This window comes from Callithrix jacchus, chromosome 8 (genome assembly GCF_049354715.1).
Source record: "Callithrix jacchus isolate 240 chromosome 8, calJac240_pri, whole genome shotgun sequence".
NCBI classification, from domain to species: Eukaryota; Metazoa; Chordata; class Mammalia; order Primates; family Cebidae; genus Callithrix; species Callithrix jacchus.
The window spans coordinates 18,966,926-18,985,363 of record NC_133509.1 but is presented as its reverse complement, the minus strand read 5'-3'; the positions used below and the strand labels follow the sequence as shown (position 1 = coordinate 18,985,363).

Genomic DNA, 18,438 nt, shown 5'->3' with positions numbered 1-18,438 from the left:
CAGAGGAAAGTAGAAAAAATGAAATAATACAGATAAAAGAGGAAATTAATAAAAGTGAAAACAAATATATCATGGGAGAGGATCAACCAAACCAAAAGTAAATCTTTCAGAGGGCTAATACTATTGATGAACCCCTCAGAGAATTCATCTGAGAGAGAGAGAGAGAGACAGACAGAGAGGGATATAAATAAACAGAAGTATGGTAAAAGCTTTTCAATCTGTATTACCCTATCCCTATTATTTTCTGCAAGATGAATAAATTGTTATTTTGTTTTTTGGTTTTTCTAGGAGGAATATAGAACTGAAGGTATCAGCTGGCACAACATAGATTATATTGATAATACCTGCTGTATAAATCTTATTAGCAAAAAACCGACAGGACTGCTTCATCTTTTAGATGAAGAAAGCAAGTGAGTGTAATTTTCAATTTTGTTATTGGCTGTTTTGGCTTTTTATGTCTTTTTAAGTTTAAACTTTTTTCTTACATTACCAAATAAAGAGCCAAAGGTGTTTTTGTGTGTACAATTTTTTTTTGTATGTGTATGTTTCTAGGTAATTAGGATGGACTTCATTAATTGAATTCATTTTTTAAAGTTCTTCTAGATTTATTCAATACACATTGATGTTAAACTTGTTGACTTTTTTTTTGGTTACATGTTTCTTTCTTTGTAAATTGAGTTTTATATATGCGATGTGTTTTCAGTTTTCATGTTTAGCAGAAAAGAGTATTGTGATAGGCTGAATGTGGTGGCTTACGCCTGTAATCTCAGCACTTTGGGATGCTGAGGCATGTGGACTTCGAGACCAGCGTGGCCAACATGGCAAAATCCCATCTGTACTAAAAATACAAAAATTAGCTGAGCATGGTGGCACACACCTGTAATCCCAGGTACTCAGGAGACTGAGACATGAGAATCACTTGAACCCAGAAGACAGAGGTTGCAGTGAGCCAAGATAGCACCACTGCACTATAGTCCAGCCTGGGCAAGACTCTTGTTTCCAAACAAAACAAAACAAAAAAAGAATGGTATGGTAGATTAGTAATGTCTACCATAAACATGTTTGTAAGTGGCAACATCTGCCAATTATTTATGATTCCTCATTAACACTGTTCAATATAACAGCTAAATATATGCTTCAGAAATAATGCTTCAGGTAGCATTCTTCAGGATATTCTTAACAATCTATAAAATATAGTTGATTATCCTAAGAGATGGGAAATCTAGAATCGAAGAAAGTGAGACGAGGAGATTGTGAGGTTTTTTTTATGACTCTTTAGTAAAAAATTTAGAAACAATTTGTTTACCTGATTTCTAGTTTAATGTAATCCTCATTAAACAGGATGGAAAGTATTGGGAATTTACTGTTAGAGGTAAGATGATTGTGTAAGATTTTAGAATAAAAAACTAGCAAAAAGAAGACTGCTAACAGTTTAGAGTCACTCTAACTTACTCCATCACTAGTCAACTTCCGTTAATCTAAAGGAATTAAAATGCTGTTAACACAAGTAAAAAGTACCTTAATTATCTGTCCAGAATTTTGTAAAAGTTTCTTACATTACTGTGTATGCCCCAACATAGTTATTATCTCATAAAATTATAAGGTTTGTAATTCACTGTTTGTATACCTTACCTGTGGTATATCTTTAGTTAGGAAGGCTTTATAGGCAATTTTGATACTTAGTGTTGAGAACCATTGTGGTTGATAATGGAATGATAAGCAGTTGTTTTGGTTTGAGGAATTTTATAGTAACAAAAAAAGGATTTAAGAAACAATCCAAGAACAAAGATTATATAAGTAGGAAATGGGGTACCTAAGATTCAAACCTGTCAGGTTTTCCTGACTAATAAGGTTGTGCTTTGAATTATTATATTGATTTCCTGTAATATTTAGGTGTTAGAGTCAGAAGTCCAGGATTTGTATCCCATTTTCATAACTACTGTTATAGAAAAACTCTCAAACCATGTTTTTTGTCTACTCTCACACCACAATAATCAACATATAAGACTTCTGTGACCAAATGTGTGTGGTGTTTTTCCCCACTAACAAGCAGTGGACACCAGCTGGGTATCCTTTAATTCAGATTTGACACTGTCTACCTAGAGGTAACATCAGATCTCACAGATCGAGGGCTTAGTTCCCAAAACTGCACCCCACCCCACCTTCAGACATCAGCCAAATAGTCCATGCCTCCAGAACTTCTCACCAACCAGCTTTTACTTAAGTTCAATTAATTTGCCAGAGTGGCTTGCAGAACTCAGGGAAACACTTAGATTTATGCCAGTGTAGGTAAAGGATATTGCAAACTAAACAATGAGGAGATGCATAGGATGAGGTGTGAGGTAAGGAGCACAGAGCCTCTATGTCCTCCCTGGTCTACCACCCTCCAAGAAACTCCCACGTGTTCAGCTATTTGGTAGCTCTCCAGATGCTTTCTTTGGGGGGTTTTTATGAAGGCTTCATTACATAGATGTTATTGTGATTGGACAAAAAGAGTATGATATCATACTAATGGACTGAGTGGGAAACCCAGTATGGCCTGTTTGTCCAGATTCTTCTTGGTCTTTCTGTGCAGCATTCTTTCCTTCAGAGTAATGGGGTAGGACTCTTTCTGGAATGAGGGTCTTTTGATCCACAATAAGATTAGAGGCCTGCCTTGGGCAGGTAAAAGGTAGACAGGAGAAGGTTAGAGAGAGAGAGAGAGATTCTGTTTCCTGAGGCCTACTTCCGAGACTTAAAGCATCCCAACATTGTAACAAAAGATGACACCAAGGGCTATGGTAGTTATAAGCCAGGAACCAAGAATGAGAACCTACCCACACACACTATATATATATATATAAAATATAAAATATGTCACAGGCCACAGGCTTTCAAACATGGATCCTTTACATCATCAAAAGAATATAAAACTCAAACATACTGCTACATTACGAGAATCCCATTCAGTCATTAGTAATTAGTCCAGTTCATCATCATATTGTATGAGTATATCCCCCAGGGAGAGAACACTCAAGTTTGCAGGCTTCCTTTCAGTCTTGTCAGATTCCAAAAGCAGGAGTAATCTCAGCAAACACAACCTTTACCTTTCGAGCATCTTTTATAAGCTAAAAGACAGTGTCATCTCTTGCTCTGAGCTTCTTTAAATGTGTTAATGTTGGATTTCCCTCATTTTAGAATCCACTTATTCATATCTTTACCCTCAGCTACTATTCCTCCTCTCCATTAGTTCCCAAACTTTTCCTCCTACGGAAGGCACATGAAGAATTGCCACTGTGCTGGTTTAGATTGCAGAGAACAATTCTAGTCTAGCAAGTACCTCCTCCTCAGTCCACTCCCTTTTAGATAGGGTGAATTACATAGGTACAGAACTAGTGAGTTGCTTTTATGGCCAGGAAAAATAGTTACATTCACTCTTAGCCCCAATTTTGCTACATAGAGTGAAGGTACAACCCACCCCCATCATGCCCTTAGGAATTTTGACTTAAGATTTAAACACGTAATTACAATTTCTTTCTTAGAAATCATCCTTGCTTCCAGCACTTGTAGTTGCAGCCCTGGTGGTAGGTTGAGTGCAGCTGACAGGGGAGAGAAAAATGTTTTTTGTTTTTGAGATCCTCTGGGAAAGAAAAAAAAAGTTATAGTTTTTATACCAGTATACTTCCCTGGCAAGAATTGGATAGTCATACCAGCATCCTCTCCAACCCCTCTTTCCCAGATGAACCAGGAAAACAAGAAAAATCTAGGGGATGCTCCTTTAGTCTCATTCATGCTGAGTGTGAGCAGATATTCATACTCATGAAGGCATTCAGGCCAGCCCTTCATTTTTTTATCTTCCCCTGTTTTAGACAACCAGTGTTTTAATTGCCAATTCTATTTTTCCATCAAACTGTTACTCTGAGGAGGATATTTTTTTCCTTTGCTGAACACTGTAGGCTGTACAATGGGTTTCTTGTTCTGAAAAAATGATGATCATCCAAATCCATGCAATATTTTCTGTTCTTTTTTTTTTTTTTTTAATGGCACCCTGAGCATTTGCATTTTCCACTGGGTAAGTAAAGCTCACTTCAGTCAATGACTATTCCTGTCAATTTGTAGCCCCCCGGGGCTACCCGCATCAGTCTCACCATCTCAGTTCAGGGTCTTCCCACCAGGGAAACTGCCACATAGCCATTGGCAGTCTCACATTCTCTTGCTGACAAACAGAACAGTTCTTACTGGCATTTTGTGATTGAGAGAAGATGCAAGAGGAATGTCTAGATTTGGCACTTCTCAGCACTGCTGTAGTACCCCCATATCTGCTCATTTCTTGGACCCAGGTGACCACATCAAAGGAGTACACAGGGATATCTGCTTGTCAATTCTAGTCACCTTCTGAACCTGGAAAGGGCTTTTTTTGGTGGGCATTGATATGTTCTACTTTAAGGTACCTCTCAGATTTCCATAGGGCTGTGTTCCAAATGGTCTTTTTTTTAATAGGCTGGGTTTCCATTGCCCTTCTGCCTGATCATTTGGCCAGGCCATTGGCCAGTGCCCCTGAGTCAGTAAAAACCCAAACACCAGGGCTTCTACCACTCTTCAGTTCTTCCCTCAGTTTTAGGAAATCAGCATATAATTCAGCCCACCAACCAGATTTGTTTTCACCTTCTTCAGTCATAGTAGCCTTCCAAACAGGATGTTGTCCATTAACCTTGGAACTGCCATCCACAAACCAAGCAGTTGTTTGCCAGTCACTTGAGAGCACTGTTGGATCCAGCAGCTCCTCACACAGTTCTAGAGTCAGTCCTAGGGGTAAAGAGACTCCCTGCTCATGAGTGTCTCCTTCTTGCATCCCTCAGGCAGCATGATTCTGTATAAATCATTTCCATTTTATTATGGAACTCTTCTGTGCACTGCTATCCTCATGAGAGTTTTTCTTCCATCAGCTGGGACAGCATGGGTATTTCAGGTGTCGAGATCATTTTATGACCTTCAGTTTTAGGGGTAGCTTCAGTTAATTTCCCATAACAGGATAGTAAGTGCCCCTCCAGTGGAAATTCTCTAGTCCAGAAGTCTCAGTAGTTGTTGCTGGGAGGTGCCCACACGTTTTTGCCATAAGCCCCAGGAAATGCTCCACAAAGAGATATCAAACGTAGAGTTTGTTTCTGTCTGCACTCTAGTTTCTTCTCAGTCTGCTCTGTGGACATGGACTTGAACAATCTTACTGGTTCCCATTCAGCATGTCCAGTTAATATTGCTTGAAGGGCAAATTTACATGCCTTCTGTTTTATAGCACTGGGTAGGGGGAACATTTCCCAGTCACAAAACATTTAAGTAAAGGAGACTTAGCTTCTTAAAGCCTGTTAGGTATTCCAATTTTCATAATCCTATGATCTCTGATGTATTTATCTATGTTCTAGTTGCAGAAAGTTCTCCACCTAGACCATTTTACCATTCTTGTGTAAAAGTCTTTGGGTCCCAGCCAGGCATTGAGCCAAGGGACTCTGGCCTCCCTGTCAATCGTTACCTTGATTAACCAGTCTAACCATGGCCCCGGGCAATTCCAGGTGGGATTTCTCATTGTAATCTTTACCTTCTGTCTTTTAACATTTCTCCAAAATTGGGGAAATAGAGCAAACTGGTTGAGGGACCAGAAGGCACTCCCTTTGGTTTATCCAACATTCAGTAGTGTTGTATTACAAATTTTGCTTTAACCCCATCCATTTCTGTTTTATTCATCCCATTTCTTCAAAACCATATAAAAGATTTCTGCCCAGCTAGGGTGAATCTCATGACTTCCGCTTTTCCTCGTAGTTTCACCCCTTTAATGTTTTCTTTATTTGCCTTATTTCTTTTTTCGAGACAGAGTTTTGCTCTTTTTACCCAGGCTGGAGTGCAATGGCGCCATCTCGGCTCATTGCAACCTCCGCCTCCTGGGTTCAAGCAATTCTCCTGCCTCAGCCTCCTGAGTAGCTGGAACTACAGGCGCGTGCTATCATGCCCAGCTAATATTTGTAATTTTAGGGGTTTCACCATGTTGACCAGGAGGGTCTCGATTTCTTAACCTCGTGATATACCTGCCTCTGCTTCCCAAAGTGCTGGGATTATAGGTGTGAGCCACTGCGCCTGTCCTATTCACCTTATTTCTTAATAACCATTTAAAAATTTTTATCTTCCTGGGGTAAATCCTTTGAACCCTCCCTTTTGCCTTTTCCCATTATCTTATTAATTAACCTAATATTTTTATTGCATCTGTAAGACTTACGAGGAGAAGCTGAGACAACAAATTTGGTAAGGCTTCTCTAATGGTTGTTCGATTTGGCAGTGGTAATATCACCTGGGGTGCCCATGTAGAAGGGACCCCCTTAACCATAGCATTTACTATAATCCGGTAAATGGATGACAGGCACATTGATTGGGCAAATATCCTTATCATTATAAAGCTAGTCTTACATAGCTTGCATACGAAGTATATCAGCTGCTTCATCTGGGTTGTTCTGCTTAGCATTTCTAGGGAAAATTAGGCAATCCCCCTTCCCAGAGTAAAAAGATTGTACAGTGGCTTTTATGCAGTCCACTAGGCTGGCTTTTACCTCAGGAATAACCTCTTGTGTATCTCAATCGTGTATAGATGTCTGAGATTGCTTAGTAGTGAGTTGTATATCCTGCATCAACCCAGACACTCGTCCACTGCAGCATTTAAAAGCAAAGCTACTGCCCCTAATGTAGTTACTCTCACAATCCATTTTAGTAAAGGTTCTTAGGAAGCTGATGATACCAATCTACAAAATGAAACTATTCCTTCACACTATGCCCTCCAGTTCAGTAGCTACTTCATTTTGCCCTTCTTCCACATTGACTGCCTTCTTGGTAACCACATGTCTCAGAGGTACTTTGTTGTCCCTGCACAATTCTGTCCTTGCCTCCAAGACTTTGAGGCTAGCAGCCTGAGCTCAAACAGATCAAGATCTGAGCTTGATCCAGCTTCAAGGACCAACACAGTACTCTATTTAAATTTCATTTTAGCTATTACCAATAACAATAATTAAGGGATTGAATAGTTCATTTTTTCTTATTAGTTTGCTTTTCCTTATGTAGCCGATGAATCAACTCCCCAGGAGTTGGAACCATCTCTCAGTTCCACTGATAACTTTTACCTTTAGTAACTGAGCATAGCAGCTATGGCTTCATACCTTGGGTGACCCTGTGGCCACACCAAAACAAAGGTTTCTCATCTTCTACCCTTTTATCCTTTCTTTTCTCAAACCACATGTTTCAGTGAGCCAGGGTCTTTCTAGCAAATCTCACTTCTCTGAAACCAATTATTTGGGAAAAACATTCAAACCATGTTTTTCTCTGCTCTCTCATCATAACGATCAACATGAAAACCTCTGGCCAAATGTGTGTGGAGTTTTCCCCACCAGCAAGCTGTGGACACCAACTGGGTGTCCTCTAATTCAGATTTGACACTATCTACCTGGAGGTAGCATCAGATCCCACAGATAGAGGATTCAGTCCCCAAAACTGCTGCCCACCCCACCTTCAGACACCAGTCAGTAGTTTACTCCTCCAGAACTTCTGCCAATTAGCTTCTCCTTGAGTTCAATTAATTTGCCGGAATGGCTTGCAGGACTCAGGAAAACCCTTACTTACATTTATCCCAGTGTATTGTAAAGGATATTGCAAAGGATATAATGAAGAGATGTGTAGGGCAAGGTATTGGGGAAGGAGTACAGAGTATCCATGTCCTTCTTGGGCACACTGCCTTCCAGGAACACCTACATGTTCAGCTATCTGGAAGCTCTCCAAATGCTGTCCTTTTGGGTTTTTTATGGAGGCTTCATTACATAGACATTCTTGACAACTGTGTAGAAATCTGATTGGACCAAAGAGCATGATCTCATACAAATAGACTGAGTGGGAAGCCCAGCAAGGCTTGTCTGTCCAGATTCTTCCTGGCCTCTTGTGCAGCATTCTTTCCTTCAGAATGTGGGGATAGAGCCTTTCTGGAATGAAGGTCTTATAACCCACAATCAGATTAGAGGCCTGCCTTGGCCAGGTAAAAGGAGGACAGAAGAAGGTTAGAGAAGAGAGATTCTGTTTCCTGAGGCCTGAAGCACGTTAACATTATAACAAAAGACTATACCAAGGGCTATAGGAGTTATAAGTCAGAAACCATGGAAAAAAACTATATATATATATATACACACACACATATATGTATATATATCTTTTACATATACATATATATAAAATTAGAGTATTACAACTATATATAAAATCAACATCAAAAGTGAGGTAGTGGAATTACTTTTTTTTTTGGAGACTGGGTCTTGCTCTGTAGCTCAGGCTGGAATGCAGTGGCGTGGTTATGGCTCAGTGAAGCCTTGAATTCATGGGCTCCAGTGATCTCACCTCAGCCTCCAGAGTAGCTGGGACTACACAGGCACATACCATCAGATCTAGCTAATTGTAACAATGTTTTTGCAGGGACAAGGACTCAACTTTGTTGCCCAGGCTGGTCTCAAACTCCTGGGCTCAAGCTGTCCTCCCGCTTTAGCCTCTCAAAGTGCTGGGATTACATATGAGAGTCACTGTGCCTGTCCTGTCTTGTCATTCTTTAAGCAAAATTTCATTGCATGCTCATCTTATTATACAAAGACTATAATTTCCTGATCAGTTGCTACCTCACATAGATTTAACCCAATAATGAGAATGACACTTCTTTGCTGTTACCTGAAAGCTACTGGGGTTGAGCCATGTTGCCATAAATTTCAGGGAGATAAGTTTTGGCTCAATAAAGAACTTTATAGCCGGGTGCGGTGGCTCACACCTATAATCCCAGCACTTTGGGAGACCGAGGCGGGTGGATCACGAGGTCAAGATCGAGATCATCCTGGTCAACATGATGAAAACCCGTCTCTACTAAAAAAAAAAATAAATAAATAAATAAAAAAATTAGCTGGGCATGGTGGCGCGCGCCTGTAGTCCCAGCTACTCGGGAGGCTGAGGCAGGAGAATTGCTTGAACCCAGGAGGCAGAGGTTGTGGTGAGCCGAGATCGCGCCATTGCATTCCAGCCTGGGTAAAAAGAGCGAAACTCTGTCTCAAAATAAAATAAAATAAAAATAAAAAAACTGTATAACTATTAGAGCTGATTAGCAGCTGCTTTAACAATTAATGTAATTTCCTATTATTATAATTACTTTGCATAATCTGTCAGCGTGTTGTTGTAGGTGGAGACTGGACTGAATAATCTTTTTATTAGTCAGTCCTGTAGTTATTACCAGTCCTTGTAAAGAATCTCTATGTTTTAACATTACAGAAAATGCAAAGGCATGAAATATTTTTTCTCTGCCATTTACCTGTAAAAAAAACTGGATTGAAAATAAAGTCACATTTGGAAGAACTATTTCAGGACTTTACTGAGTATCTTTTCCTCTAAAAATATTTTTTTTTACAGAGAATATATAATATCCTTAGTTGTGTTTTTACTTCATGCAGTGTGTTTGTAGTGCTCCAAGTATATGGGTTTTAACGTCGGAGGTCTTGGTTTAGCCTTTCTCTACTACTTAATGGCTATGTGATATGGGGCAAGTTATTTAAGCTAGATTCTGTAGGATGTAGGGTGGCATTTAGAAAGGAGGAATATTGTATAAGAGTTACATATGAATAGGATGTTAGGAATATTATCAGTCTTCCTTGTAGTATTCAAAGTGTCGTCTTCTGTCAGCAGCAGTGGACCACTTTGAATCTTAGAAATGCAGAATCTCAGGCCTTCACTCCATATCTGTTGAATCAGAATCTACATTTTAACAGTGACTGAAGTTAGGATTAGAGCATTCATTTACAGCAGCATTTTGTGAATCTTGCCTCTCATAAGAATTACCTTGGGACTTTGTAAATATCACTGACGTTAAGTCATCCCCCTAATCAGTTAAGTCAGAATTGCAGTAGGTGGGGTCCCGGCATTGGTAGTTTTCAGATCTCTAGAGGTTCTTCTGAGGCTGCCTTTGCAGATAGCCTTTGGGAAACACTAGATTAAGAGCTTTGATATGAGCAATAGTGAATGATTTTCTTGTGTTCTACATATTTTGGCCTTGTAATAAGTATCCATAAATGTATGTTGAATGCAAGAACTTTCCATCTTTTTTAGTTTCAAGTAAAGACTGTTTTCATGTCTGTCCTTCTTCCTTTGAAAATTTCTATTTCCGTTTAAAAGTAAGAGAAAATATATCATAAGCTTTTTGATTACTCAGATGATTAGAAGGCAAATAAACCCTAACCTAGAGACAATGAGGTGAGCATACTGCCTTAAGAGAAGCATATTGCTGTGAAATAGTGAGACATACGTTTGCAGAGGTTGAGTTAGCCTAGGCTTAGGAGCTTGGTGTCATTCTTTTTGCCTTGGTGATCTATAAAGTTTTGAGCAGAGGGGGCACATGATTAAAGCACTATTATAGGAAAACTTATTTTGATAATATGCTTTGGTGACTTGAAAGAAGATTCATGAGACTCTTGTAGGAGTTGTGCTGCTCTGTTTGAAATAGTAATCCATTGTAAAATGGCTTTAAAGTTTTGGAGTAAGCTAGATGGTGATATTTTGAGGAAGAGATATTTGAATACAGAAGTAGGCCAAGGTGACCAGGAAAATAGCAGTGTTGGCAACATAAAGTTGGTATGTTTAATCCCTAGAGGATGCCTGCTGTTGCTAGATGTTTTTACTAGTTTTATTTAATTCTGCTGGCACTGTGTTACCTGCTATCTCATCTTGTGAATTAGAAGACCACTTCTCAAAGAAGGTTACTTAGTTTGCCCCAGGTAACTGATAGAATGAGTAATCTAAACTATGATTGTCTGATGTCAAAGGTCATTCTCCATATGGTTTGCAGTGCATACTATGTAATTAACTATGTTTGTTGTAATTTTGGAATGATTTTTACACATTAGATTTGTATTAAGCCACATTACAACCTCATGTCACATTTTTCATTATTTTAGCTACCATTAAATGAAGCTGTTTTCTGAAACTCTCCTTTTTCTCTTTTTTTTTTTTTGGCATTACATTTTCTCTACTTGAAACTCTTCCCCAACCTTCAACATCTGGTTCGCAATTGCTTACTATGTCCTGTGTGAACCTTTTCATTATTCACACCACTGATTATTTTTTTCTCTTTTGAACTTTTGTATTTCCATATTTCCTATTATGCAGTTAAATAGTTTGTGTGATTCCTGGATATTAAGTGCTCAATTGATCAGTACAATCAATGAGTGCAAATAATAATTGGTATAGTAAGAAAATGGCTACTTATTTATGCATGAAGAAACAGGAAATCAGATAATTTTTATGAATTTTTAAGACCTATGAGAATTGAGAGATTATTCTCTTATTTGGAAGTTCTTGGCCCCAAAGAATATATGATTTGGATTTTATTTTCCCTTGGGTTTTACACTAGTTCAGAACAATGCAATTGAAGCTAAGTATGTAATGAGTTAATTTCTTGATACTGCTATTGCAAAGTGTGAGTATAGGCAAATCAAAACTTTTGATCCCTTATCTATAAAATAGTAACACCAATATTTATTATTACTTTTTAGCTTATGAGAATTAGATTAGATAATATGGACGAAAACTTTTGTAAACTGCTATATGTGTAAGATGGCAATGTAATTATAATTACTGTAAAATGGACTGTACTAATTACTGCATCTTTCTCATCTTTCTTTAGAGTTATTTTCTTCTTCTTTTTTTTTTAATTCAGCTTTCCACAGGCTACAAATCAAACATTACTAGACAAGTTTAAGCATCAACATGAAGATAATTCTTACATTGAATTTCCAGCCGTGATGGAGCCTGCTTTCATTATAAAACATTATGCTGGAAAAGTAAAATACGGGGTAAAGGTTAGTAAATTTCTCATTGAATATGCTTACAGGGCAGAGATGTGTTCTTAACTATGTCACTGTCCCTGGCACACTACCCTGTTTGTGAAGAGTTTTGATCAGTAATAACTGGAGATATTTTATAAGGATACTACTAAAACTTAGATTCTGCTTTTCAGCACCTTACTGTCTTAGGTAAGGTAAGGTTTCTGTTGGTTTCTGCCTAGAGATAAACCTGATGTTGTCAGTCCATCCTGATAACCTTTTTAGATCCGAAAGAATTAGATTGCATCTGTATGTCTCAAACTCACTTTTTTTTTTTTTTTTTGAGACGGGAGTTTCACTCTTGTTACCCAGGCTGGAGTGCAGTGGCACGATCTCGGCTCACCGCAACCTCTGCCTCCTGGGTTCAGGCAATTCTCCTGCCTCAGCCTCCCGAGTAGCTGGGACTACAGGCGCACGCCACCATGCCCAGCTAATTTTTGTATTTTTAGTAGAGACTGAGTTTCACCATGTTGACCAGATGGTCTCGATCTCTTCACCTCGTGATCCACCTGCCTCGGCCTCCCAAAGTGCTGGGATTACAGGCTTGAGCCACCATGCCCGGCCAAACTCACTTATTTATCCACATAATTTGTTGAATTTTTTCCTTCTCTACACTCATAAGGCTTTCATGTCTCTGTTTACCATTAGGCATTTGTGAGTTGCACTTTTCATGAGTGTATTGACATTCTTAACATCTGTGGAGTGGAATCTTCATAATTTTGTCCATTTCTTGTGTAATTTGTGAGTCTATTATTCTTCAACTACTTGATGTTTAAGCCTGCTCTTTAAGGCATTTAACTTCCCAGGTAAGGCAGTGATGATACGGAGAATAGTGGAGTAAAATGTTTTCTCCCTGTTCTTGAGTTGAGTGTCTTAAGATCATTTATTCATCCATTTATTGATTGATTTATTTAAGAAGTATTTATTTAACACAGAATATGTGTCAGACTCTGTGCTTGGTGTTTGGAATGATCTAATGATAGATATATTCCTGATTATACACATATACATACATATGTGCATATATATATACCTGTTTATGTAACATATAGATAAATGGGCTTTGTGGTATAAATAAGTGAATGGGTTCTATGACAGAAAGCAATAAAATAGTGAATTTTGAATGTGTGAATACATGAACACCTCTCTAAGAAACTTAAATTTTTGGGCCGGGCACGGTGGCTCACGCCTGTAATCCCAGCACTTCGGGAGGCTGAGGCGGGTGGATCACGAGGTCAAGAGATCGAGACCATCCTGGTCAACATGGTGAAACCCCGTCTCTACTAAAAATACAAAAAATTAGCTGGGCATGGTGGCACGTGCCTGTAATCTCAGCTACTCAGGAGGCTGAGGCAGGAGAATTGCCTGAACCCAGGAGGCGGAGGTTGCATTGAGATCCTCCACCATTGCACCCCAGCCTGGGTAACAAGAGCGAAACTCCGTCTCAAAAAAAAAAAAAAAAGGAAACTTAAATTTTGAGAGATGACCTGAAATAAATGTTACCTTGATGAGGAGTTCTGAATATTATAGACCATGAGATAGGAAAGAGTTTGATATGTTGAAATAATTGAAAACAGGTAAGTGCTAATAGATTATAATGAACTAAGGAGAATAACATGAAATGAACTTAGAGAATAGACAGTGGGTTATTCTTCAGGACTTGTAGCTGAGTTTAGTTTTTATAAAAATTATGTGGCACTGTGATCAATTTTTTTTTTCTTTCTGAGACAGGAGTCTAGCTTTGTCTCCAAGTGCCAGCCTGGAGTGCAGTGGTGCAGTCTCGGCTCACTGCAACCTCCGCCTCCTGGGTTCAAGCAGTTCTCCTGCCTTAGCTTCCCAAGTAGCTGGGACTACAGGCACATGCCACCACACCTAGCTAATTTTTGTATTTTTACAAAATAATTTTAAAAAATTAGGGGTTTCACTCTGTTGGCCAGGATGGTCTTGATCTCTTGATCTCATGATTTGCCTGCTTCGGCCTCCCAAAGTGCTGGGATTACAGGAGTGAGCCACCGCACCTGACCCACTGTGATCATATTTTAAGCAGAGTATTAAAATATTATTTTTAAATTAAAGTATTTAAAAATATAGTGACTTGTAGTTTTAAAAGATTGCATTGATTACCTTGAGGAAAAGACAGAGCAGAGGGTGAGAGTGGAATCTAGGAGATCAGTTAGGTAGCATTTTTTTTTAAGTTGAAGTGAAACTGAAGTAAGTTTTAAGTTAAGTGAACTGAAGCACTGGAGTGGCAGTAGAGGTTATGGGGAGATACAGATGATTATGTGATATATTTTTGGAGGTAAACCATCCGTAGACTTTATTGATGGACTCTAAATGAGTAAGTGACCTCTGGCTAGAGCTGATGGGTGCTTTGGAGTTACTGTTTCCTAAGATGGAAAATACTGGAAGGAATAGAAATTGTGAATATAGTTTAAAATGTAAAACGAAACAAAAGCTTGTGCTGTAGAAAAACTTGAGGATATTGTGCCTAAAGTGCACAAATAAAGTATTTAGATTTCTTTCATACCCTTTCTCAATCAGCTCCCCTCAGAGATTACCATTGCTCTAATTTTTATCATTCTTAATTTTACTTTTAATTAAATTTTAGATAAATGGAATCATATATATGTGTGTGTATATGTATATATAGAATATCCCAGGCAAGTGTGTGTATATATATACATCCATGTTATCAGCTGGTTGAAAGTAGAAGGATGGAAAAAAGGATAAGAGCTGGTGTAATTATGTAATTACAGGATAGGCTGGGCACGGTGGCTCACATCTATAATCCCAGCACTTTGGGAGGCTGAGGCAGGTGGATTATCTGAGGTCAGAAATCTGAGACTAACCTGGCCAACATGGTGAGACTCCATCTCTACTAAAAATGCAAAAATTAGCTGGGTGTGGTGGTGCACACCTGTAATCCCAGCTACTGCGGAGGCTGAGACAGGAGAATCTCTTGAACCTGGGAGGTGAAAGTTGCAGTGAGCTGAGATAGCGCCAGTGCACTCCAGCCTGGGTAACAAAGTGAGATTGTCTCAAAAAAAAATTATTATAGGACAAAATGGACTTTAAGACCAGAAATATTATTAGAGATACAAAGGACATTTTATAATGATAAAAGGGGCCAGTTCAACAAGAAGACATAATCAATAAATACTTTTTTTGTGTTGAGACGGAGTCTTGCTTTACTCTTTCACCCAGGCTGCAGTGAAGTGGTGCGACCTTGGCTCACTGCAACCTCTGCCCCCACCCCCTCACTCCAGTTTCAAGTGATTCTCCTGCCTCAGCCTCCTGAGTAGCTGAGATTACAGACACCTGCCACCATACCTGACTAATTGTTATATTTTTTAGTAGAGATGCAGTTTCACCAGAATGGTTTCGAACTTCTGACCTCAGTTGATCCATCCTCCTCAACCTCCCAAAGTGCTAGGATTACAGGCATGAGCCACCTCGCTTAGCAAATCACTTGATGATGTATGTACCTAATGACTGATTCAAAATAGGTAAAGTAAGGAAAAAAAGCGAAGGAAAAGTAGACCTAGATAAGTTCATCATTATAACTGTAGATTTTTTCTTCAATATTTTTCTGAGTAAAAAGAAGAAAACTGAAAAATTATAGATTTTAATGCCTCTCTTTGTAACTAACAGAACAAGCACATGCAAAATCAATACAAACAGCACTGTTAAACAGCTGATCTAATTAGCACATCATAAGGATAACTTAGAAAATCATTGGTTATTCAGAAATTAGGCAGAACCTCTTCTGAATAACTTTGTGAGTCGAAAAAGAAATCACAATATAAATTACTTCTTATAATAATAAATTGTTGGCCACGTGTGGTGACTCATGCCTGTAATTCCACCACTTTGGGAGGCCGAGGTCTCCCTTGGGTGGGGAGTTTGAGATCAGCCTGAACAACATGGAGAAACCCTGTCTGTACTAAAAATACAAAATTATCCAGGTGTGGTGGTGCATGCCTATAATGCCAGCTACTCAGGAGGCTGAGGCAGGAGAATCGCTTGAACCCAGGGGACAGAGGTTGCTGTGATCCGAGATCACGCCATTGCACTCTAGCCTGAGCAATAAGAGTGAAACACTGTCTAAAAATAAATGAATAAATAAATAAAATAAATTATTAAAATTATAATATGTTATACTGAACATCAGTGAAATACAGCATTATCAGAAACTTAGGAGAGTTAAAGAAGTGAATACAGGAAAATTTATAACTTTAAATGCATATATTGCAAAGGAAGAAAAGTTGAAAGGTAGTTATCTAAGCTTCTTCTCTTTTTTTGAGACAGTCGTGTTCTGTCACCGAGGCTGGAGTGCAGTCGTGGGATCTCAGCTTACTGCAACCACCACACCCAGGTTCAAGCAATTCTTGTGCCTCAGCCTCCCGAGTAGCTGGGATTACAGGCTTGTGCCACCATGCCTGGCTAATTTTTGTATTTTTGGTAGAGATGGGGTTTTGCCCTGTTGGCCAGGCTGGTCTCAAACTTCTGGCCTCAAGTGATCTCCCCACCTCGGCTTTCCGAGAGTGCTGGGATTACAGGTATGAGCCACCACGCCTGATTGAAAAGTGGTTATCTAAGCTTCTGTGTGAGAAACTAGGAAAAGAAGAGCAAATCACACTCAAAGAAATTAGAGAAAGAGTGTAAAAAGACCAGAAATCAGTGTAATATAAAGCAGACATTGAATAAAGAAATCAACGAAGCCAAAAGTTAGTTCTTTATTAAATGTAATAGGAAAATAACGGATGATATAAAAAAATTCATAGATTACAGATACCAGGAATGAAAAAAGAGAACTTTACTACATACACTGCAGATACCAAAAAGATATGAATATATTTTGTCAGTAAATTTGAAAACAAAAAAAGGATAAATTCCATTAAAACACATTTTACCAAAACTAACACCAGAATAAATAGAAAAACCTGAAAATTCTATTGGCTAAATAATTGGAATCAGTAGTTCAGAACTTTTCCACAAAGGAAATCCCAGGCCCACATGGTTTTACTAGTGAATGCTTCCAAACATGTAAATGTACTACTGGTCTTAAATGTTTTCTTTCAGATTAGACATAACCTTTAAGCTGTGTTAATGGATCTCAAGAAATAATAAGAAAAATCTGATCTGGAAATACACATTTGGGCTTCATCATGTCGATAGTGCTAATTTAAAATCTTAATTACGGTTCTGGTCACTTGATATAAGAGGGTTGAGTAAAGAAATGAGTGCACAACCAGGCATGGGGCCTCACGCCTGTAGTATCAGCACTTTGGGAGGCTGAGGTGGTTGGATCACTTAAGTCCCAGAGTTTAAGATCATCCTGGGCAACATGGCAAGACCTGTTGTCTGCAAAAAATACAAAAAATTAGCTGGGCGTTGGGGGGTGTGCCTGTAGTCCCAGCTACTTGGGAGGCAGAGAGGGAGAATTCAGTTGAGCCCGGCAGGCAGAGGTTGCAGTGAAATGAGATCGTGCCACACTGCACTCCAGCCTGGGCAGCAGAGCAAGACCCTGTCTCAAAAGCAAACAAAAAGCAAAAAAAGAGAAGTGAGTACACACTATTAAACCCACTTTGAATTTCCAATATGAACTTAAGGACTTAGAAGGGCGGCACAGGAGGTAAGTAGTAAACCACAAAGTATTTTCTTATGGAAACTAGAAGAGAGAATTTTAAGAAGAATGATATGGTCAGTTGATAATGTACTTAGAAATCTAGAAATATGAAGACAGACTATTTCATTTTGAAAATGAAGGCCACTGGTTACTCTCAACACTTGAAAAGAATCCCAGAATTTTAGGTTGTAGAGTGTAGTTATTAAAAGGAGTAAGGTAGACTGGTGTTTCAGTTCCTGCAATGGTACATATTGTCTGTTTAACCTTCAGTAAACTGCTTTACCTTTCTGTTTACTTATCAGTAAATTATGGTTTATGACTGAATCTGTTATTGAATAGTTACTAGAACTGGATAAAAATAAGTTAGGTAAATACATTAAGTTTATGCCTCACAGCTTGTCTGCCATCAGTAGTTATTAGTTGCTGATTATGGAATAAGAGGTTATTTGGATTTGAATACTCTTATTCAAGTTTATTGATTTAAAAAAAAAAATACATAACGTTTGCTCTAAGGGTATGTAGGGACAAGCCAAGGACGAAGATTCCTGGTATGTTTCCTGTTTTTTCTTGTTCTCAGCAGAATAAAGAAGAATTAGGAAAGGAAAGCCCTAAAAGTAATAGGATGAGTCCAAGCTGACTTCTGTATATAAGGATAGATGACATAATATTAAATATGTTTCTCAGAATTCCGAGTTAGAGGTATTCTATGACGCTGTACCAGCTTGGAGTGACTTACTTACCAAGTTTTTAATCCTTCCATTTGGTAAGATTGTAGTCAATGCCTATGCTGTAACATCATTCTAGGTCCTTCTTTCCAGAGTGAAAGCTTACTTTCCTCATTTGTTTATGGTGCATTTTAACCCATTTTCTTGTGTTCTAGCTCCTCCAACCTCTGTTCTTTGG

General features: G+C 38.6%; 1 protein-coding gene across 19 annotated transcripts in view; it reads left to right on the top strand.

Moving 5' to 3' along the window:
* MYO9A (myosin IXA) overlaps positions 1 to 18,438 on the top strand; it is a 284,781-nt gene that overhangs the window by 132,688 nt on the left and 133,655 nt on the right. For all 19 annotated transcript variants that reach the window (XM_078333528.1, XM_054240463.2, XM_078333527.1 and 16 more), the window contains 2 exons: positions 289 to 410; positions 11,741 to 11,882. In XM_078333528.1, the coding sequence (XP_078189654.1) occupies positions 289 to 410; positions 11,741 to 11,882 (264 nt within the window). The remainder of the gene's footprint in view (positions 1 to 288; positions 411 to 11,740; positions 11,883 to 18,438) is intronic.